At 46.7% G+C, this 23,627-nt stretch overlaps 1 protein-coding gene across 1 annotated transcript in view; it reads left to right on the top strand.

Annotated features, from left to right (window-relative positions):
- Window positions 1-23,627, top strand: part of TSPAN2 (tetraspanin 2) — a 61,377-nt gene that overhangs the window by 20,389 nt on the left and 17,361 nt on the right. Inside the window, exons 2-6 of the mRNA XM_044238979.1 lie at window positions 826-928; window positions 11,739-11,836; window positions 14,381-14,455; window positions 15,727-15,825; window positions 17,053-17,124. Coding sequence (XP_044094914.1) covers window positions 826-928; window positions 11,739-11,836; window positions 14,381-14,455; window positions 15,727-15,825; window positions 17,053-17,124 — 447 coding nt within the window. The remainder of the gene's footprint in view (window positions 1-825; window positions 929-11,738; window positions 11,837-14,380; window positions 14,456-15,726; window positions 15,826-17,052; window positions 17,125-23,627) is intronic.

The following is a 23,627-nucleotide window of genomic DNA, read 5'->3' as shown; positions in this document are numbered from 1 at the left end:
GAGGAAGCAGGCAATGACTCCACGGGCCGCCAGCCGGCCCAGCCGGGCCTGCGCCAGCCACACGGCCTCACCGTGAGCTGCACAGCACACAGACCACGCTTTTTCAGAAAATTATTTTTCCTTTCTCACTTTCCATGGAAACTCAAAATAGCAACCAAAAGAAAAAAAAAAAAAAAAAAAAACCAAAACAAAAACCGGCTGAGCTTCCTCTCTGCCAGCAAAACCATCCCCAGGCAGTGGAGTGACCGTGGAGGCCCCGGGAGCAAGGGTTCTAGATGTCTCCGGAACAGCTTTCTAACTGGCACTGCACACTCATAAGGTGTGGGTGGGTTCTGAATGCTATGTGTTTCCCCCCAATTTAAAAGAATGGGTTTCCCCCAGATCTGAGAGTTCATTTGCTGTGGGCGATCCAGAGGCTGAAACACAGTCCCCTCTCTCCATGATATTGCTGAGGAGGTCCAGGGTGCCCAGCAAAGGACAACATGTCAGGGGGCACATGCCTTCCGGGGACCATTAATGGAATATTCTTCTTGAGATGCCTCCCCAGACTGTGCTCTCTATGCCCAGCAACCACAGGGCAACCCAGAAGAATGGGGACAACTCAGCTTGGAATCTGGAAACCCCAGTTCTGATATCCATCCCTTCGGGGACCTGGGGGGCTCTGAGCACATCATTTCTCCTCCCCCAGGAAATGTGAAGGGTGGACAAGCTGATGTCTAAAGGGACAGCCTCTTCAGCCTCAACGCTCTGTGCCCCCAGCCCACTCCTGGGCTGTGCACACCTGTCCCCTTCCCTTGCTGAAAATCAGTATTGTTTCCCTTTCAGCTGGCAGGGTCGGCTGTCATTGGTTTCGGACTATGGTTTCGGTTCGGAGGTACCATGAAGGACTTCTCATCAGAGGACAAATCCCCAGAGTATTTCTACATGGGTGAGTGACTTCAGCTTCCCTGAGTGTTAGCTGGAGCTGCCTCAGGGGCTTAGAGCAGAACCCACCCCTGGACTTCTGAGGGAGGGGAAGTGAAGAGGCAAAACTGAGCCCTGTAGCCTCTACCTGGCTGGGGGCTGGAGGGTCTGTGTGGTCATGGTGGGCGAGGGCACTGCACGCCTAGCCTGCCGCTCCCCACATGGTTCATTGAAATCAAGAAAGACCAGTGTCAGAGGACAGACCCGCCATGCTCTTTCAGCTGCCACCCATTTCCAAAGAATTAGAAGACTCCCTTTTGCCCACTGAACGAAATCAGCTATGCATCAATCCATCTGGGCTGATGAGGTCCCTGCCAAGTGAGGGGTTTATTTGTGATCTTGTATTTTAAGTTGTCGATGAGGGAGACAATTCCAAGTGCAGAGACATCTCGAGGTTCAGAGGTACTCAGTCGCTCCCTAACTAGGCACTGCAGAGGGCAGGGCTCCCCTGGGAACGAGCTGCCTGCAGCACCAGCTGTGAGGAAGGGATGAGTGGTGAGGGGGAGGTGGCCTGCAATTCTGAGACAACGTGGTAAGTGGGGCTGAGCGTTATCTTGCATTTAGTGCCTCTGATCTACTTCTCGTCCTCTTCTGTGGGCTGTCCTCACTCTCCAGCCAAGTACACCCGGACTCTAGATTTCAACAAGCCCGAGACTGTTGTCACTACAGGTCACAGTCCTATGTGTCTGGCCATCCCACATTCTGTGCCAGCTACAGGGTACATAGAGTACGGGGAAAGAAGGATCCTGGGCAGGTTATCTGCTCCCGGTGCCTAGAAGAGCAGTGTCTGCTTCCCAGGAGGGACAGAGCACCCAGGCTCACTCCAGGCCTCGTAAAGGGCAAGTCCCGGCTGTGCTGTCTCCCCTTCCCAGCACCCTCCCACAGCCGAGCCTACTGAGGAGGGCAGCCATAGTGGCAAAGACACTTCTAGAAGGAAGTAACCACAAACCTACTGTAAGATGGGCGGCAGTAAGGACAGTCCACAGTTTACCAAAGCATAGATGTAGTCTTTTGTAAAACACATAGTTAGTTCATGTAAGTTCCCTAAGAAGAAATGCTGCCAATTCAACCATGACATACCATAAAATATGCATCCCAATTTTAGGGACTGTAAAATGTGAATATGTCAAATGTATATTGGAAATCAGTGAAACACAGTGGAAGAAATGCGGCGATGGGGACTCTCCAGAGTTCAGAGTTCCACCAAGTTAACGAGGACCCAGTTTTTTTCCCATCTTTCCACTGGCCGTCCTCGAGATGACCTCAATTACGTCCCGTCAGGTTTAAAAGATAGCTGTGGTGGCTCCAAGTGTCATATCCTCATGCTGCCAAGTCCAAAAGAGAGAGGAAAAAAAGCCAGTTTCACCTCACACAGCCCTCTTCAGGAATGAATCCAACCTTTGTCAGAAGACCCCCAGGAGCCCTCTTCTTGCAGCCTGCTGGCCGCAGCTGCCTGTGTGCTCATGCCTGACCTAGTCACGGCCGCCAGGAGAGCTGCTTTGACTGGCTCCTGTGACTAAAGGAGAGTCACTCTGGGCTTGGGAAGGGGCCCAGGTGCCCTAGAGGGCCCCTGACACTTGGACCAAGTCAGAGTTCTGTCCCAAGGAAGCAGCAGAGGAGTCTGTCATTATACTTAACACTGAAATGCTCTTTTCCACCCATGTGGTTTCCAGGTAGCACACACTTCTCCGTCCAAAACTAACACACACATTTAACACATTTCTCCTTGAGGAACTCTGGGCCCTGCAAACTTCCTCAGAAGCGTTCTCCATCCCAAAGTGAGCCCCAGTGCCCCAGGTCAGAGCTCAGCCTGTCCTTGTTCCCCGCCACCTTGAGGGGGACATGCAGGGACAGTTGGGGAAGGGTACCAGAAGGAACACCTCTCCCCTCGTGTTGATCATGATCCTGGGGCGGCTTTTTTTATAGCTGTTCCCTGTGATTTCTAACTCTGTTCGGCATTGTCACACCTCAGTGCCCACAGGATTACCGACAGCAAAGATCTGATCCCGCCATAATGGGATTCTTGCCTCTCCAGGCATATGCAATGATAAACAGCAGACAATAATCACAACCATATGTTAAGTGCTCATGAGTGGTACAAACAGAATCACTGAATTAAGAGGTGAGAAGGGACGCCTGGCTGGCTCCGTCAATAGAGCGTGCAACTCTTGATCTCAGGGTGGTAAGCTTAAGCCCACACTGGGTGCAGAGCCCACTTTAAAAAAAAAAAAAAAAAGATCCTGTGGGAACAGTGGTGATATGCACCCGTGAATTTAGCAGTCATATTTTTAAAAAGCATCAAAGATTTAGGAAGAAGCTTCTAGCAACCACCTGGCTGGCTCAGTCAGTACAACATACTACTCTTGATCTCAGGTCATGAGTTTGAGCTCTACGTTGGGTCTAGAGCTTACATTAAAAAAAAAAGAAAAAAGAAAAAAGTGAGAGAGAACACTGGGGGTCAGCAAGACAACCGTCAGGGTGGATGGGTGCTTGAATGGGGCCTCAGAAGACAGTGGGCTTTCAGACAGACTGAGCTAGGGAGAGCCTTGTTCATGACTCTGAGTTAGCGCTGGCCAGTAGAAGGCAGGCAGTGGCCCGTCATTTCTTTAGCCTGAGGAAGAGACAGCTCATCGTTCAGGATACTCTTTTAGGGACTTCCTCCTAACCTAGCTCCTCCAACCACTTACAGCTAATCCTCAGGGTGAACATTATTTTCTCTCCCTACTCTGAATTCACTAATTACTTTATGTCCCAGTACGATGTCAGTCCCCATAAAATGGTGGGAATCTTTTGCTCCTGCAGTTCAGGCATGGAGGGGTTCAGGGTATCAGCCTTCAGTATGTCTTCTCCTCACGTGCTGCAGGCTCTGCACTGGAACCCAATTTATCTCTAGTTCCCCAGGTAGGACTCTCAAGACTTGCCCTCAGAAGCGGCAGTTGTGCCCTCAGGTGGATGGGGAGGGAAGGGTCTGTCCTTCATTAGAACCAAAACGAAAGACAGCATCCCCCCCCCCGCCCCTTCCCTTAGAGGCAGACATTCTCCTTCAAGTAGTTTGGCAAAAACTAACCACCTAAAACCGAGCCAGCTAGCCTCTCACGACCCCCAAGAGTGAGGTTGAAAGATATACATCCCTATAATGTAATTCCTCAGCCTGAAAAGTGAATTTGGGGCAGCAGTAAAGAAACACCATTTCTAAAAAACTATGAAGAGGGGCACCTGGGTGGCTCAGTGGGTTAAGCTGCTGCCTTGGGCTCAGGTCATGATCTCAGGGTCCTGGGATCGAGTCCCACATCGGGCTCTCTGCTCAGCGGGGAGCCTGCTTCCCTCTCTCTCTCTCTCTGCCTGCCTTGCCTCTCTGCCTACTTGCGATCTCTCTCTGTCAAATAAATAAATAAAATCTTTAAAAAAAAAAAAAACTATGAAGAGCTGGGTTCCCTGAAGAACAGGTAAGAAACGCTGTCTCCCTTTCGATGAGGGTAAACACTTGACTATCTAAAAATCTCTTCATGGTGTTTTTAATCTGGGGAATTCATCAAGTATTTGGTTTATGCAGACATCATTATGCATTGAAACAGGGGCCTTTCTAGTCTTTCCTTCTTTTCTTATAGGCTCCTCCATTTAGGAAAACATATAATCTATTCATGGCTACATCAGCCAGCATCTATAGTCCTGGGCTCTGGAATCACACAAAAGAGGATGAGAACGCTGTTCTGGCTCCCATGTATCTTTGCAATCTATTTGAAAAGACTCACAGAGTTAACAATTTAAATTCTAATGGAAACGAGCGTGTAACTAAATGCCAGCTAAGTGGTATTGCTGTGGGTGCATCAGGGGTTATTGTAAACCAGTGAGGCAAGAATCTGATTTCGGTTTTAAAGACCAGCTGTCATCAATGAGTGGAAGACAAACAAGGACAGCGGAGGATGTGGGGCAAAGACCGTGCCAGGCGTGTCCACGGGACAGTGATCAGCAAGCCCAGGCTGGGCAGAGGACTCTGGCTGGAGTGGAACAGATTGGGGCAAGGTGGGAGGTAGGATTAGAAGAGCAAGTGAGGGAGAGGACAAACACACAGGGCCCTGAATGTCAACGCTTATTCATTTGGTAAAGCAACAGAGGGATAATTCAGGGTTTGTGGGGAGGGATGATCCGGGGCTGCATTTTTAAAGAGATTATTCTGGCAGCAATGGAATGAGAGGGGAGACAGGAAAGAACATGCCAGGTGACTCAGACAGAAGGGCATCACCATGGTGCTTGTCAACAGTAGGGACTGTGAAGAAAGACAAGAAACGTTATTAAACATTATTATCAAACAGTATTAAAGTCAGGGACAAAAGGAATCAAAACGATCAAAAATATCAGCAAGAGAAGAGTCAAGTCTAGCAGGAATCATTCATGAGCCTCAGTGGGAACCTGATTTGCGGAAGGAAGGGCTCCCGCTCAGAGAGGGTATGGTGTGTGGACCGGAGGTGCAGCGTGGGGAGCAGCCTCTGTCTGCCTTGTCCCACACGGTGCTGACCAGCAATTTCACACGTGTCGATTTGGGTCCAAGGTAAGAAAACCTTTTTCATGCTTTTGTAAGCCCAAGAAGCTAGGCAGACTCCCACAGGTAAGAGTGAACTTTCCCCCACGTTGGTATTTAACCACTAACGTGGCAAAAATCAGAATGGAGTGTTTGTCAATTCAGGAGATTCTCGGGTTCAGTAGGAGGGGACCCGTTCCATGCAGACATTCGTATTCGCTAATCTAAACCGAAGCAATGTGAGCGGCCCGTGATGCAAGAAATGTCATATCTTTATGGACATATCTGTCAGAACTTTTTTAGTTGCAAGTCACAGAAAGTTGACGCAGACTGTCTTGAGCACAACAGAAATTTCTTGACTCGCCAAACCGAAAAGTCCAAGATTTGTGCAAGTGATGGGGTCAGAGTCCCACCTATACCCATGTCTCCCCTCTGCTTCCCTTTGGCTCGGTTCTCGGGCAGTTTTCCTCAAGACGTGACAACATGGCCGCTCCCAGTCCCAGGTGCCAGCTCCCTAGTAACCCTGGCAACGGAGGGACCTCCTGCTTTCATGCCAGCAGCTCTGACTAAAATCCCGAGCGTCAGTCTTGCTAGCTGTCTCGGGTCCAGGCCTGTTCCCACACCGGTCATTGGGATGGGCTTGCTGGCCAACATCTGGGCTTCACGTTTGCCTTAAAGGTCAAAGTCCACAGGGACTGCCCAGAGGAGGTTGGTTTCTGTCACAGAGATGACGAGGAAGTGAATGCTGGCTGAGGAAAACAGCAGTCCATACGGCAGGGCCTGAGTCCTTCTGGTGTGTTCTTGGTGGCCTGGGGCATGGATGTGGGTTCGCCCACCCTTAGCTCTTCTTCCTCAGCCACACCTGCCCTCCCCCGGGTCTTCCCTTGAGTGGCTGGCGCAGTCAGCGCTCAAAGTTCAGGGAAACGTGTTATCAGGAATCTTAGCACCAGGTAGAATAAGGAAACAGCATAGGGGAGAAGAAACGGGAGGTTGGCAGTCAGCGGTGGTATTCCAGCTCTTCACGGCGGGGCTCAGCCCACAACCCAGGTCTGCTGACGCCTCGGCCTGTGCTTGTGCTCTTTACCTGGACGGTGACAATAAACAGTCGCGGGAAGTCAGAGACCTCCTCTCCACTTCAGGTGTTTCTTAGACTGTAACTGGAGCCATATACATGTTTGCAGAAATCGGCACTTCTTTCCTCAATAAATAATTATCCAAATAGGAAAGATACCTGCTCTCTGGCAATAAAACGAGAAGACAAATACACCAGGACACCATTTATGGACGTACAGAGCAAACGCTGTGAGGTAATAGGACTTTAAAAAAGAAGCAGGCACAGGTTTTGGAAAATCTCACTTCATGTCACAGGGTGGTGGTCACTAAGCTGGGTGTTTTCTTTTCAGAATTAGTGCCAGAGCAATCAGCCCACGAAATTCTTATCACCCCTTTGTTAAAGAGTGTTGGTGAACAGGCTGGGGCACTTTCAAGTGGCTTTTTTAAAGATTTTTTTTTTTTTTTTTTTTTTGACAGAGAGAGATCACAAGTAGGCAGAGAGGCAGACAGAGAGAGAGAGAGGAGGAAGCAGGCTCCCTGCTGAGCAGAGAGCCCGATGTGGGACTCCATCCCAGGACCCCGAGATCATGACCCGAGCCGAAGGCAGCGGCTTAACCCACTGAGCCACCCAGGCGCCCCTCAAGTGGCTTTTAAAGAAAGAGCCTCACAGCCTAGAGGCCCCTCTCTGAGAGCAGCGTCAGGAACGCACAGGGCCTAGGTCCCTGTTTCTGGGCAGATGACTTCCAGGCTTTGTAGGAGAACTTTCTCTCTGTCCTTGGGGGTGAGGATGCTTTTCTGTCTGGGATCCTTGCTTCTTCCTTGTGATGGAGAGAGGTTCCCTTCCTGTGATGAAGATCCACCCTGACATCACAGCTGGGGACAGGGTGGAGAGATCCAGACCGGAGCCCTGAGCCCTGAGGGCTGCCCCCTGCCGCCCCTTCTCAAGGTCCTCTGAGTCCAGGCCAAGGTGCGGAGGTTGGGGCAGGATATCGGTGTCCCTGGAGTGCTAACATGGAGAACAGAGAACCTGAAAGAGAGGAACCGCTGGGATAACTTGGGGTTTCCTGCCCTCTTTCCACTGTGGTCTCTCTCCACAAACCCCAGGGGGACGCTCCCCTGCCGGCTGGCTTGCAAACTCCACTAACCTGCCCCTCTCCACGGCGGCCTCCTAGAGGGACAAGACAGCGCAGGGGGCCCTTTCCAGGAGTGCTGAGCAGAGGGCACTGGCCTCCCGGGGCCTCAGAAGCCTGGATGGGGCACTCATGCTGGGGCACATGAAGTCGTGTTTGTGAGCCAAGGACATTGGCAAGTTTTTTCCACAGAGGGGCTGCCCACACAGACAGCAGCCCTTTGGCTCTCCAGGGTCCCAGGCTGACACGTAGCGTCTCCCCCTGTTGAATTCAGAGTCAGGGAGCCTGGTTTCGATTGTGTGTAACATTATGTGTAAAGGAAAGGGTTCCAGGGCTGAATGCTGAGGAGCTGGCTTGCTTTTTTCAAAACTCCAACTCACTCCGATCATATTTTGTTACTTCTTGGTTTTCAGCTTTCCCAGAGAGTCATGGTGTCTTCAGAAGAGAGGTGCTGTAGCCTACCTGGTTGAGACAGTTTCTCCAAAGCGTTTTTACAAGTGAGATTATTATTTCCATATCACAGATAACAATACCCGAAGGTCAGCTGACAGTCCTGGATTTCTAGCTCCCAGCCCTGTATTTTCAGAGAAAGACCCAGACATCATCCCTTAGAGACTCTGCAGGCCCTCACCCTCTTGACATTTATAAATTGCAAAGTGAACAGCTTTTAGCTGAGAGTCCCCCTTGTCCTGCGTTCCCACTGGAATTGCACCAGCGGGGTCAGACTGTGCACTTTGCAGCAGACTCCCTAGCTCGGTTCCAGGTTTGCCTCTCATGATCTGGGCAGTTCCTCTGGCAAACGCCTTCCATTCTCCATGTCCCAGATTCCCCAGCTGTGAGATGTGACTACTAATAAGCCACAGACCCCATCGCGCCAGGTGAGGCAGGAGAAGAGCACACGTACAAGCAGTACCTGTTGTGTGGGCTTTATTATTTTTATGTAGGGAGGTTACTGTGTTCCTCGGTGGAGGGAGGAGGCATGACTCTGCGCGAGGATATGGGGAGGAAAGGCCAAGGAGTGAGTGGTTTAGAGGCCATGCAGTCAGAAGGAGAGAAGGGTTGATGGCGTGGGGGCCGGCTCCCAGGCCAGTGCCCGTCAGGTGCACAGTGTGGCTGCTGCACAGAGCAAGCTGAGGTGCCAGGAAGTGGCAGTTGTCACCCCAGGGCTGAATGACTCCATGACTCATCCGTGTTCGGCTCCACACAACCGTACTCCATAACCAACGCTGTTACTCACGTAGAACTCAAGTCTCTACCTTCCCCATCAGCTAAGCCCCATCCCGCACAGATGTAATTATGTGCAGCCCGGGCCAGCTGGGAGGGAGGGAGAGTGGCACCAAGGCAGAGAAAAAATATTCTTGGATGAAAAATGGTCATTAGCCAGGTCTGTAAAACCGTCTGCCTCCAGAAAGTCACGGAAATGGATGACCGCACCACTACCCAGTCCCGGAAAGGGGGAGAGTCATTTAAAAATGAATTACTACAGACAAGGCTTTTTGGTTGCTGGGGAGAGCCTCAGGGACTGGAGCTGCTGGATCAATCCCACCGTGTGTTTGCTCTGAGCTCTAGGATTCCGAGCCTAAGAAGGGCCTATTATATAAATAAGCAGATTTTCTTGGTGCGGGGAGGCAGGGGGTGTCATTATTTTAGAAGGACAAGGATTATTGCCAGAAGGGCTGAGTGAGTTTGTCTACGGTGGGGTACAGTGTTGTCCTCCTCAGCCCCCTTGCCTGTGTCCACCGCACCCCAGCTTCCCCAGGAGCAGCCCTCTTTCCTGCATTCTGGACTCCCGGAAGCCCCTTCTTAGAAGTGCGGCCACACACTCATCTGCCCAATCCTGAGAGAGCCCAGGCCTGTGGCAGCTTCGTGGAGGTCTGTTGAAATGTATTCCTAGCGTGTATTTCCCGGCAAAGATGGACAGTGGCAGACAGCCAGGCTGATCAAGAATCCTGTCTTGTGCTGGGCATATTCTAGATCGGGTGAATAAGGTTAGGTGGTGGACTTCAGATACAGAGAAAGACAAATACGAGAACCTGCAAAAGCACCAAGTGGAAAAGAGCAGGCCGGGTCCGGTCCTGGTGAATTCCCCTGCGCTGGAGCCCAAGCTACAGAAGGCCCCAGGGGGGCCCAGACCCTCGACTGTCACTTGGAGCAGAATCTGTAGAGGAAAATCAATATACTACGGCAGCCCATGTGTGTGACCCTTTGTGAGGGGACAAAATAAGGTGGTGCCACTGCTGCCTGGTCGAACAGGACAGGAGTCGGGTCTCCGGGCCCGACCCCTACTAAACAAACCAGAAATAGAACCCTTGCCTCATCTAATGGGCTTGTTCGAGAAGCTGGTGAGATGATGGAAATGAAAGAGCTTAGAAAAAGAAAGTGTTTGAAGCAATAAGGTGTTGAGGCAGTGGAGCCAACATTAGCCTGTTTTTAATACGGTGTCATTTCTCTCATGACCACATCCATTCCACATGAAATTCCTTTTCTAGTGAAGGGGAAAGGGGAGGAAGGGGCCAAGCCAGCAGAGCAGGGGAGAGAGAGAGGAACACCTGCCCCAGGCCGGCAGACGCCTCAGGGCTTCCCCAGCCTGGAGGCCCTGACAACAGCCTGGGGGAGACAGGAAGAACAGCACCCTGGCCTGCCACCCCATCTGTGTCAGGGACCCAAGATATCTGCCCACAAACCACCGGCAGCACCCAGAGGGGCCCCCCGGAGACAGCCAGCGGGCGCACCCAGGCCTCCTCCACAGAAGCGGACCACTGGCTCCCCACCCTTTCAGAGAATGGGAGGGGTTTCCACGTGACTCATAGGACTAAAATGCAAAAAAAAAAAAAAAATAGAGACAATTAGCATTATTCTAAGCAAGTCCAGCACCAGGCCTCACATTGTGTGCTAACTTATCTCTGGATCAGAAAAGGAAATACGAAAGGGCTTGGCTTTATTTCTCTCAGAACAAGAACATTTCTGTCCTTTTCTTTCTCTGTGAGCAATGGTTTCTATGGCTTGCCTTCAGTAATCAGTGAAATTAGCACCCAAATGAAGGGTGCTGTTGGTGCTGGACGGTGGGGCAGGTTAGGGTAGTGGTGATGGCGTGGCTTTAGAAGCAGATGGGTATTTCTATCCCAGCTCTATGAACTTGGGCAAACTGCTTAACTTTGGGGGCCTAGTTTCTCTAGAAAATGGATATAATAATGGTGCTTTGCCTCACGAAGATGAAATTAATAAATCTGTGCCAGTTGCCATGCCCAGAAAAAGTAAGCCCTTCATAAATGAAGCTAATATTGTATTAGTAACAGCATGTGGTGTGTGTTACCTTGTCAGCTCCTCTCTCAGCTGTTTTCTTAGAACATTGCAACCACCCGTGTGCCCAGTGTACGTGGTGATGCCCTCTAAAGTGTGTGATTCTCACAAAATTTACGGCCTTATTGCTGTGTCCTCCGGCCCCTCTCCGTAACCAAACCCTCCCTCTTCTGCCCCGCTGTGTCCGTGTTCTCCCATCCGGGCAGCCCATCAGCCCTCCCAGACGCTTTGTCCTCCTGGCCATCATAGATGGTGACAGCCATGAATTCCTGAGTGCCACGAGAGCCCAAGGGGCTCCTAGGGAGGTGTGGGTTTGTGCCCTGCCTCTGGCGCTGATCCTGACCGCCCCTGGACCCAACGGCTTCAATTTCATGCAAATGATAGTAATGACCACTTGACAGGGGTGGTAGAGACCTAAAAGTCAAAGTGCCTGGCATGGTTCGGTGGGTGCAGGGAGAGGGCGTGTGGAGGTGGTTAAGAGCATATATGCTTTGGGAATCAGACAGATGAGCTTTCCGATCCTTGCCGCTCAAGTGAGGGTGAGGAGATTCCTTCACCTGGATAAGTACCAACTTTCTCTGTTCCCTGGGGGTAACTGAGCCCCTGTCTCTCAGGATCCCTGCGCAGGTTCTGGCAGGTGCTTTCAACAGGTGTCTCCCATCACATTAGCAGCAGCGGAAGACTCTCGGCACAGCCCGACCGGCAGCTGCCCCCTGGAGCTGCTGGGCAGCAGCGGGCTGAGGGTCAGCTGCTCCTCTGACTCTTCCCTGCAGGGCTGTACGTGCTGGTTGGAGCAGGGGCCCTGATGATTGCGGTGGGCTTCTTCGGGTGCTGCGGAGCCATGCGGGAGTCGCAGTGTGTGCTTGGATCTGTAAGTAGGGCGTGGGGGGAGGGAACTGGTCTGAAGGGGGCCCCCAGGTCTGGCCTCCAGCATCAGCGCCTGGACTTACTGAGACCTTGGCACTCACTCCCTCTTCCCTGAGTCTCCGTTTCTCCATTTCTTCCTCAAAAATAACATTATCTTTGTCCCCGCCTCATATGGAAAGTATGAAAAAAATAAAAAGAGGTCCGTGGCATGAAGATGTTTGGGGAGGAAAAGTGCCTAATAATTGTAAGGGGTAATTATGGTTGCTCCTTCAAAATTATTTCACAGTGAGGGAGGCAGCCAAGGTTCCCACAGGTAAGGAAGTGTTGTGAACTATAAGAAAAGAATTGCTGTTTGAGATCAGTAACCTCGAACATCCCTCTTGTGGTTTCTTTTAATAAGCAGGCTCTGTCTTAAAAAAAAAAAAGAAAGAGAGAAAGAAAAGAAAAGAATGAATTTCAGTTACTGCTCTACATCCAATGCCAGAGTGACCCTACAGAAACAAGGAGAAGGAAGAGGGGCCGGAAGAGAGAAATATTTTGTCTTTCTCCATGAGGGATCAGAAACAGCAATTTTAGGGGCAGTCTCTCCTTCTTGTTGCAATCTTTGATTTTTAACTGTGCCTTCTGCTTCTGATCTCTTGCAGGGTAAAATCTCTAACTCACCTCCTCCGTCCTCCATTCTTCCTGTCTTTCCTGTGTTGCTGAGCTCCCTGTCATTTATCACTGAACACAGAGCAGACCCAAGAGAGCAGAGCAGAGATCTGTCCAGGAGGCTGCCCCTCACCCACACTCCCACTCCCCAGAGAAGCATTACAGTCCGCAGAGTCTGGACCACACCTTCCCCAAGCCTGGACCCCACCAGTCACTTCCTATGTCCTGGCCTCGTTTTATATCTTTATGGAATCTCTTTCGTTCATCAAGAATTCATTGACTGCCTAGGTGCCAGGCACTGTTCTAAGTGACAGGAATTCTTTTTCCTTCTTTTTTTTTAAATTTAATTATTTTTTATTAACATATATTGTATTATTTGCCCCAGGGGTACAGGTCTGTAACTCATCAGTCCTACACAATTCACAGCACTCATCATAGCACATACCCTCACCAATGTCCGTCACTCAGCCACCCTCTCCCTCCCCCACACCCACAACAACCCTCAGTTTGTTTCCTGAGACCAAGAGTCTCTTATGGTGTGTCTCCCTCCCCAGTCCCATTTTGTTTCATTTTTCCCTCCCTTCCCCTCACGAACCCAGCCCTGCCTCTCAAACTCCTCATATCAGAGAGATCATATGATAATTGTCTTTCCTGACCACTTTATTTCTCTTAGCATAATACCCTCTAGTTCAATCCATATTGTTGCAAATGTCAGGATTTAGGGGTTTTTTTGTGGCTGCATAGTATCCCATTGTATATATATACCACCTCTTCTTTATCCATTCATCTGTCAAAGGACATCTGGGCTTTTTCCATAGTTTGACTATTGTGGACATGGCTGCTATAAACATTTGGGTGCACGTGCCCCTTCAGATCACTACATTTTTATCTTTAGGGTAAATACCCAGTAGTGCAATTGCTGGGTCATAGGGTAGTTCTATTTTCAACTTTTTGAGGAATCTCCATGCCGTTTTCCAGAGTGGCTGCAGCAGCTTGCATTCCCACCAACAGTGTGGGAGGTTCACCTTTCTCCGCATCCTCATCAACATCTTTCGTTTCCTGACTTGTTAATTTTAGCCATTCTGACTGGCATGAGATGGCATCTCACTGTGGTTTTGATTTGTATTTCCCTGATGTAAGTGGTGGGATTTCTTTATCACTACCTGAAATTATCTAACTCACTTTTTTATTGCCTTACTCATTTATCATACTTCACCTTTTCTTTTTTATTGTCATGTTTAGTTAGCCACCATCATTTAGTTTTTGATGTAGTGGTCCATGATTCATTAGTTGCATGTAACACCCTGTTCTCAGCACCACATGTGCCCTCCTTAATACCCATCACTGTTACCCCATCTCCCCATCCCCTCACTTTGGTTCCCAGAGTCCAGAGTCTCTCATGGTTTGTCTCCCTCTCTGATTTCTTCCCCATTTGCCCTCCCTTCCCCTGTGGTCCTCTGCTCTATTGCTTATGTTCCACATATAAGTGAAACAATATGGTAATTGTCTTTCTCTGCTTGACTTATTTCACTCAGCATAATCTCCTCCAGTTCCGTCCATGTTGATGCAAATGGCCAGTATTCATCCCTTTTTTCTAATAGAAGGTCCATGATAGCAGAGACGTGGGGATTATATCTTATCACCACTGTACACCCAGTGCCAAGGACAGTGCCTGGTGCAGAGTAGATATTTAATGAACCATTGCTGAATGAATTAATGAGCAAATGAATGAATGAAAAAACTTGCAGTAGATGCTTCCTACCAGATCAGTTCAAACTAATAATCTCGCCTAATGTTTTGGGTTTTTTTTTTTTTCCAAGTGGAACTAGCATTAAAGAGGCCAAATAAATTGAAAAGGTATTGAGTTAATGAAGTGAGTATTTTCTTTCCTCTACAGTTCTTCACCTGCCTCCTGGTGATATTTGCTGCTGAAGTAACCACTGGAGTATTTGCTTTTATAGGCAAGGGTGTAGTAAGTAGAAATTACAATTTCTTTTTATGATGGTTAAAGCGTTTTTTTATGGCAAAAGCTATGAGAATATTTCACCCACAATGATACTGAAAAACTAAATAATCCCCACAGATATCCTTTACACAGAACATTTTAACCTACACGTATTGTGCAGACCTGTGCATATTGTATGTATAAGTATGCATACATTTATTTGCACACATTTTTCTGAGAAGATGATAGTTCATTAGATCTGTAAGAGAGTCTATGATTTCTTTTAAAGGATCTCTAGTTTAAGATGATCCCATTTGTAACAGGGAAGCAGGCAGATTGCACACATGAGAAAGAGGGATGGAGAGGAATGTGTATTTTTACCCCTTGTTAGATTATCATTTGTCCACAGGGCTTGGCCTGAAAAGAGGCCACATCATCCTCAAAGTGTGAAGTCTGACTTGCTGTGTGCTGGGAAAGCCAGTTTATTTAAATTGGTGCCAAACTGTAGGTATCCAAAATACACTATCAAGAGAACCCACAGAGGCCAGAGAGGAAGGGACACACTGTGGGAAGGGACACACTGTGGGAAAGAAGGGCATGAAAAAGAGGAAGAATGGAATCTTAAGTTTACTGCATTTCCCATAAATTCATGTGCTACCAGTATTGTGTGTACACACTTTGGATTTTTCTAAAAAAATGGTAAACATGTAGAATAAGTAAATATCACCTCCTTTAGAATATTTCTAAAGTAACCGGTTCTTTCTATAGGTTGGAGGAATTGGATCTTAGGACTTTTTGAGATCCCTAGGGACATCAGATCACATGCTGTTATAACCAGAAAAAAACATTCTCTAAGTTTCCTATGATATTTGTATGCTGAACCAGTTTTCCTTGGTCATGAACATTTTTCAAACCATGTCATGGACAGACTTGAGTACTTCTAACAAATAGGGTACCAAGAACACGTAAGTCCCCACTCTGGTTGTACGTCAGAATGTCCTGGGGGGCCCAAGAGCCTGGGGGCTGATGGATGCCAACGTCCATTTAGGTTTGAGAACCTCCGCTCTAAGACATTTGCTAGTCTACGAAAGCTGTTCTTGGTTAGTCTACCCTTCCATCTCCGAAAGTGTCTGAGAAACTCCAGAGCCTGTAATTTTCCCATATATGTAGCATTGTCTTTAAATACAGATAAACATAGGGAAAGGCTGTATGTTCCAAGGGTAAGGAATGGGGGGTTTTCCTTGATGAAAGGAGAATGTTTGAAACTTCCCCCACTCGCTGTCCCCTTGGTTTTTTAGGCTATACGACATGTTCAGACCATGTACGAGGAGGCTTATAATGATTACCTGAAAGACAGGGAAAGGGGAAATGGGACTCTGATTACCTTCCACTCAACAGTAAGTAACTTTACTTCTTCCTTGAAGTCATCTCTTCTAAAGATCATTCATTAGCCAGGTTCTCTCTCTTCACCTGGATCAGAATAAGTGTGGTGAGATGAAGCTGGAGCACTGTATTTCAGCCCTCTCAGGAGACACAGTTGGCATTTTGTGTAGAACCTAGAAGAGAAAGAGGCCTAGCACAGAGGGTTCGCTAGAGGAAGTCAGGAAATGTGCCCCAGGGAGACAAAAGAGCACAAATAAGAACACCCAGAAAGCCGCCCAATTAAATACCAAGTTCTCTCAAAAGGCGGCTTAGCGGTATAACAAACAGCCATGACCTTCATGTCAGAAAAGCTCATTTCTAGCTGCAGACCCGCCACTTAAGCATGTTCCTTGTCTCCCTAATATTCGCTCAGCTCCCCATTTGTAAAATGAAAGGGCACAGAGCCAGCCGTGCTCCCCTCATCCTGGAACGTTCCGTGGGACTGTGCTGTCAGTGCAGTGCTGAGGGCTGCACACAGGCAGCCAAGGAGGAGGTACAGAGGAGATGGGCCAGGCCAGAGTCTTAACCTCTCCCTGCAATATGCAGAAGTCGCTATGAACTCCTGGGCCAGGTGCTTTCAGGTAGCCCCATTCTTGTTCGTCACAGGACTGTCCTGGAAGTACCAAACATTTCTCCGGCTCAGCCTCAGCTGCCCCTGAGACATCAAGCCACACACATTCTCCTCTGTCCTTGAAGGACCAGCTATAAAGAAGGACACCTGTTTGCTGACCAGCCTTCAGGCCCTGGCCTTTCAGTCCCAAGGGTTCATTTGCTGTGGTCACTTTTCCTCTCTGTCCCAGACTGTCCCCAGCTAATGAGCCCTTCCTGAAGCTCATAAAACTTTAGCCACTCAGTAGATTAAATTACTCCCAGGCTGAAAAAAAAAAGATTCTAAAAACCCAATACCTGTCTAAAAAACAACAATTTACACAGATACCATCCATTGGCTTCTTGCTTTGTTTGGGTTGCCTTGAGTCACTTCCCAACGTGAAACTCAGAAAACTTGATGGAATTCCTTTCCCTGTTTTGCTAGCATGATTATGTGACTCTTCACCATCTTTAGAAATGGCAGCTTGGTTTGCTCTGACTGGGCCCCATAGCTGCTTTGCTGCCTCAGTTCCCTGGTCCTCAGCAGTGATGCCCAGACTTGTAGCTCCCACTTCTCTCTCCTCTGCCCTAAAAACTCTTTTCTGACTCTCTAGTTTCAGTGCTGTGGAAAGGAAAGCTCTGAACCGGTCCAACCCACATGCCCAAAGGAGCTTCTAGGGCCCAAGGTAAGTTCCTCTGCCAGGGTCCCTATCCTACTTTCGTGTAAGATGGTTCTAGCCGGAGGCGGCGGGGGTGGGGGAGGTTGATGGGTGTGATCTAGGAGGCCCTCTCCCAGTGGCTTCTATGCCTCAGCTCTCTTCTGCATAGAGTAGGAAGCAATGCTGAGTCCCAGTCTCCTGGTCCCCTGGGAAATGGTGGTATGCTGCCTTGCCCATAATGGTGCAAATGCTATGGCGTTCCTTAAACTTGCCAGGTCCAAGGGTGTGTACCCTGAGAATGTCACGCAAGACCTCTCTGTGGCATTACTGCTAAATGCTTCATTTATTAAGTGCTATGTGTCAGGCACTGTGCCTGTTTCTGAAAACTCCAAGATGAAGAATGTGGCTCTTGCGTCCATGGCCTCAAAGTCTAGTCAAGGGAGAAAGTTCTGTGCCTGGTCCGTACAGAGTACAGTGCAGACAGGGCCATTAGGAAAGCTTCGCAGAGATTGGAATCCTCAAGCTGCATTTTGACAAGGGACGGTCATCCCAGGCCGAAAGCAGCAGGAACAGAGGTGCAGCCAAGTGGAACTCCAGGAAAAGAGGGACTCTGGAGGGCATGGTAAGGGACATGCTTGGGGAGGTAGACAGAGGCCTGATTGTACACCTGGAAGTTTGGGAAAGTTGTTGCTTTTAGCAGAGGATTAACATGGTCAGTTTTGAGTTGTAGAAACAGTACTCAGGCTCCAGGTGTGACAGATAGATGGTTGGAGAGTGATGGAGGGAGGCCACTTCAGTGGCACTTGTGCATACCCTGGAAGGAAAGGATGAGGAGCTGATGCAAGTGATGGGCAGTGGGAAGGGAGAGGAAGCAGCAGATTCCAAGATGTTCAGGGGTGGAATCCACCGACCTCTTGCATGTGAGGGGGAGTTGAGGGGAGGAAATTAAGACTTCAGACTTCTGTTTGGGCCGAATGGGTGGGTGGAGGCTCTGCTCTCCACAAGAGGTGAATACAGGGAGAGGAGCAGATCCTGGGACAGTTTTGGTCCAGTTTGCTCTTTAGGTGACTGTGGGAATTACACATAATCCGAGCTCAGGATGGGTGTAGGGATCCCAGCATGGCGGTGGTAGCTGAAGCCATAGCAGTGGAAAGGAACGCCCAGGGGGACTGTGTGGAATAAGATAGAGGTGGGCTGACAACCCTGCCATTTAAGGGGTAAGCAGGAGACTAGAAGCCAGAAGACTGTGGCCGGGGCAGTGAAGGTGGAGATGGTTTGCCCATAGAGTCCAAGGGACTGGGATGAAGACAAAGAAATGAAGGCCGGAAATAACCTGTTGGATTTGGTCTTAGGAAATCGTTAAAGGTGTTTGCTCTGCAGTTTCAGGGAAGAGGTCTGGGAAAGAACAGACATAATGTGGGAGGTAATGGGGGGGTATGAGAATATGGGGACAATGACATGGATGCTCTGGGCATGCAGCTCTGAACGCACCGAGGAGACATTAGCTCCAGCTTGTGTCGTGAGTCAGGTATTAGACACTTATTGACTCCCCGTGAGTAGGATGGTGTGAATAAGGTAGAGCCACTGCCCTCACAGCTCTCCCCATCTGCTGGACAGGCCCGCAAGGGAGCCAGCTCCACCACCCAGCAGTGCATGAGTAAGGCTACATGAGGAGCACCACAGACTCAACAGGGGGCACGTGATCTGAAGGGTTGCGGGAGGCCCTCCCCATGTGATTCGTTTTTGTTGTCGTTCAAATGTCATTGACATACAGTGTTAAATTTGTTTCAGGTGTATAATGATTCAATACTTTTTTTATTTTTTAATATATTGCTTTATTATTTTTTTACATGTGGTAAAATACATTTACTAAAGTTTACCATTTTATTTTTTTATTGTGCTATGTTAGTGACCATAAAATATATGATTAGTTTTTGATGCAGTGTTCTAAGATTCATTGTTTGTGCACCACACCCAGAGATCCATGCAATACGTGTCCTCCTCAGTACCCACCACCAGCCTCATTATCCCCCCACCCCTCTCCCCTCTAAAACCCTCAGTTTGTTTCTCAGAGTTCACAGTCTTTCATGGTTCATCTTCCCCTCTGATTTCCCCCAACTCACTTCTCTCCTTCTCCTAATGTCCTCTGTGTTATTCCTTATGCTCCACAAGTAAGTGAAACCATATGATAATTGACCCTCTGCTTGACTTATTTCACTCAGCGTAATCTCCTCCAGTCCTGTCCATGTTGATACAAAAGTTGGGTATTCATCCTTTCTGATGGCTGAGTAGTATTCCATTTTTTATATATATGGACCACATCTTCTTTATCCATTCGTCTATTGAAGGGCATCGCTGCTCTTTCCACAGTTTGCCTATTGTAGACATTGCTCCTCTGAACATTGGTGGCAATGCAAATTGGTACAGCTATTTTGGAAAAAAGTGTGGGATTCCTCAAAAAATTAAAAATAGAGCTACTCTGTGACCCTGCAATTGCACTCCTGGGTATTTACCCCAAAGATACAGATGTAGTAAAAGAAGGAACATCTGTACCCCAATGTTCAATACGTCTGTACTTTACTCAGTGCCCATCACAAACAACTCCTTAATCCTCTTCATCTATTTCATCCAATCCCCCACCCACCTCCCCTCTGGCAACCACCAGTTTGTTCTCTATATCTAGGAGTCTGCTTTTTACTTTTTTTCCTCTGTTTGCTCATCTGTTTTATTTCTTAATTTGCACATATGAGTGAAAATATATGGCATTAGTCTTTCTCTGTGTTTCTCTGCTTCACTCAACATTACACCCTAGGTTCATCCATGTTGTTGCAAATGGCAAAATTGCATTCTTTTTTCAGGCTGAGTAATATTCCATTGTGTATATATACTATTTGTTTTTCCATTTGTCTATTGATAGACATTTGGGTTGCTTCCATATCTTCACTTTTATAAATAATGCTGCAGTGAACATAGGGGTGCCATATATCTTTTCAAATTAAAGTGTTTTTCATTGGGTAAATACCAACAGTGGAGTTGTTGGATCATATGGTATTTCGATTTTGAATATTTTTTTTTCCAATTTATTTATTTTCAGAAAAACAGTATTCATTATTTTTTCACCACACCCAGTGCTCCATGCAAGCCGTGCCCTCTATAATACCCACCACCTGGTACCCCAACCTCCCACCCCCCCGCCACTTCAAACCCCTCAGACTGTTTTTCAGAGTCCATAGTCTCTCATGGTTCACCTCCCCTTCCAATTTACCCAAATTCCCTACTCCTCTCTAACGCCCCTTGTCCTCCATGCTATTGGTTATGCTCCACAAATAAGTGAAACCATATGATAATTGACTCTCTCTGCTTGACTTATTTCACTCAACATAATCTCTTCCAGTCCCGTCCATGTTGCTACAAAAGTTGGGTATTCATCCTTTCTGATGGAGGCATAATACTCCATAGTGTATATGGACCACATCTTCCTTATCCATTCATCCGTTGAAGGGCATCTTGGTTCTTTCCATAGTTTGGCGACTGTGGCCATTGCTGCTATAAACATTGGGGTACAGATGGCCCTTCTTTTCACGACATCTGTGTCTTTGGGGTAAATACCCAGGAGTGCAATTGCAGGGTCATAGGGAAGCTCTATTTTTAATTTCTTGAGGAATCTCCACACTGTTCTCCAAAGAGGCTGCACCAACTTGCATTCCCACCAACAGTGTAAGAGGGTTCCCCTTTCTCCACATCCTCTCCAACACATGTTGTTTCCTGTTTTGTTAATTTTGGCCATTCTAACTGGTGTAAGGTGATATCTAAATGTGGTTTTAATTTGAATCTCCCTGAGGGCTAATGATGATGAGCATTTTTTCATGTGTCTGATAGCCATTTGTACCTCCATTCTGTTCTCCATCGTGGCTTCACCAGCTTGCATTTCCATCAGCAATGCATAAGGGTTCTTTTTCTCCACATCCTCATCAGCACTTATTTCTTGTGTTTTTTATTTTAACCATTCTCACAGGTGTGAGGTGGTATTTCATTGTGGTTTTCAATTGCATTTCCCTGATGCTGAGCGATGCTGAGCATCTTTCTCTGTGTCTGTTGGTCATCCCAATGTCTTCTTTGGAGAAATGTCTATTCAAGTCCTCTGCCCATTTTCTAAATGGATTATTTGGATTTTGGTGTGGAGTTCTACCAGTTCTTTAGATATTTTTGGATATTAACTCCTCATCAGATATACCATTTGTAATTGTGTTCTCCCATTCATAGGTTGTCTTTTCATTTTATTAATTGTTTCGTTTGCTGTGCAGAAGGTTTTTATTTTGATGTAGTCCCAGTAGTTTATTTCTGCTTTTGTTTCCCGTGCTTCAAGAGACTTATCTAGAAAAATGTTTCTCCAGCCAGTGTCAAAGGGATTACTGCTCATGTTGTCTTCTAGGAATTTATTTTTTCAGGTCTCACATTTTGGTCTTTAATCCATTTTGAGTTTATTTTTGTATACAATGTAAAAAAGTGGTCCAGTTTTCTCAGCAGCATTTATTGAAGAGACCATCTTTTTCCCATTGCATATTCTTGCCTCCTTTGGCATAGATGAGTTGATCATAAAAGCATGGGTTTATTTTTGGACTCTATTCTGTCCCATTGATCTCTGTGTCTATTTTTTTTGTGTCAGTACCATACTGTTTTGATTATTGCATCTTTATAGTGTATCTTGAAATCTCGTTCTGGTTTTTCTCTGGCTTTGTTCTTTTTTTTTCTTTTTTTTGGCTTTGTTCTTATTACTCAAGATAGCTTTGGCTATTTGGGGTCTTGTGTGGTTCCATAGAAATTTTAGGACTATTTGTTCTCATTCTGTGAAAAATATTTTGTATTTTGATAGGGATTGCATTAAATGTGTAGATTGCTTTTGGTAATATGGACATTTTGACATTATTTGTTCTTCCAGTCTGTGAGCATGGAATGCCTTTGTGTCATCTTCAATTTCTTTCATCAGTGCTTTATAGTTTTCAGAGTACAGATCTTTTACCTCCTTGGCTAAGTTTATTCCTAAGTATTTTATTATTCTGAGTGTGAAGGTAAATAGGATTGCTTTCTTAATTTCTCATTCTGCTACTTCAGTATTAGTGGTGGTGAATTAGAAATGCAACAGATTTCTATGTACAGATTTTTGTATCCTGTGACCTTACTGAACTTATTTATCTATTCTAGTACTTTTCTGGTGGAGTTTTTAGGGTATTGTATGTATAGTATCATGTCATCTGCAAAGAGTGAAAGTTATATTTCTCCCCTACCTGTTTGGATGCTTTTTATTTCTTTTTGTTGCCTGATTGCTATGGCTAGACTTCCAGTGCTATGTTGAATAAAAGTGGTAAGAGTAAGGAAAAAGAAAAAAGAAAAAAGTTGTAAGAGTGGATATCCTTATCTTGTTCCTGATCTTAGAGGAAAAGCTCTCAGTTTTTCACCCTTAAGTATAATTTCAGCTGTGGACATGTCATATGTGGCATTTATAAGGTTGATGTATGTTCCCTCTACACCTACTTTGCTGAGGGTTTTTATTGTGAATGGATGTTGTACCTTGTTAAATGCTTTTTCTACATCTATTGAGGTGATCATATGGTAAAAACCTTTCTCTTATTGATGTGATATATTAAGTTGATTGAGTTATGAATATTGAACCAGCCTTGCATACCAAGAATAAATCCCACTTGATCATGGTGAATGATTTTTTTAATGTATTGTTGGATTTGGTTTGCTAGTATTTTGAGGATTTTTGCATCTTTGTTCAACAGAGACATTGGCCTGTAATTCTCTTATTTTGTAATGTCTCTGTCTGGTTTTGGTATCAATTTGGTATCAGGGTAATGCTGACCTCATAGAATGAATTTGGAAGCTTTCTTTCCTCTTCTACTTTTTTGGAATAATTTGAGAATAGGTGTTAACTCAGGTAACCTGGGTAGCTCAGTCAGTTAAGCATCCGACTCTTGATTTTGGCTCTGATCATGATCTCAGGGTCCTGTGATCAAGCCCTGCATCACGCTCTGTGCTGAGCATGGAGTCTACTTAAGATTCTCTCTTTCTTCCTCTGCCTGTTCCCCAACTCATGCAGGCTCTCTTTCTCTCTAAAAAAAGAGGGGGAATATTAAAAAAATAAAATAAGAATAAGTATTAACTCTTCTTTAAATAAGTGGTAGAATTCACTTGAGAAGCCATCTGGTACTGTACTTTTGTTCATTGGGATTTTTAAATTACTGATTCAATTTCATTGCTAGTATTCAGTTCATTCAAATTTTTCATTTCTTCCTGATTCAGTTGTGGGAGGTTATATGTTTCTAGGAATTTGTCCATTTCTTCTAGGTTGTCCAATTTGTTCACATAAAATTTTTCTTATTCTTTTATAATCCTTCAAATTTTGTGATAATTGTTTTTTCTTCCCTTTGTTACTGATTTTATTTATTTGAGTTCTTGCTCTTCCTTTTTTGATGAGTCTGGCTAAAAATTTATCAATTTTATTGATTTTTATCAAGAACCAGCTCCTG

The sequence above is a fragment of the Neovison vison genome, chromosome 2, assembly GCF_020171115.1.
Source record: "Neovison vison isolate M4711 chromosome 2, ASM_NN_V1, whole genome shotgun sequence".
Classification (NCBI taxonomy): domain Eukaryota; kingdom Metazoa; phylum Chordata; class Mammalia; order Carnivora; family Mustelidae; genus Neogale; species Neogale vison.
The sequence above is the reverse complement of the archived record's forward strand: the minus strand, read 5'-3'. Positions and strand labels throughout refer to the sequence as shown.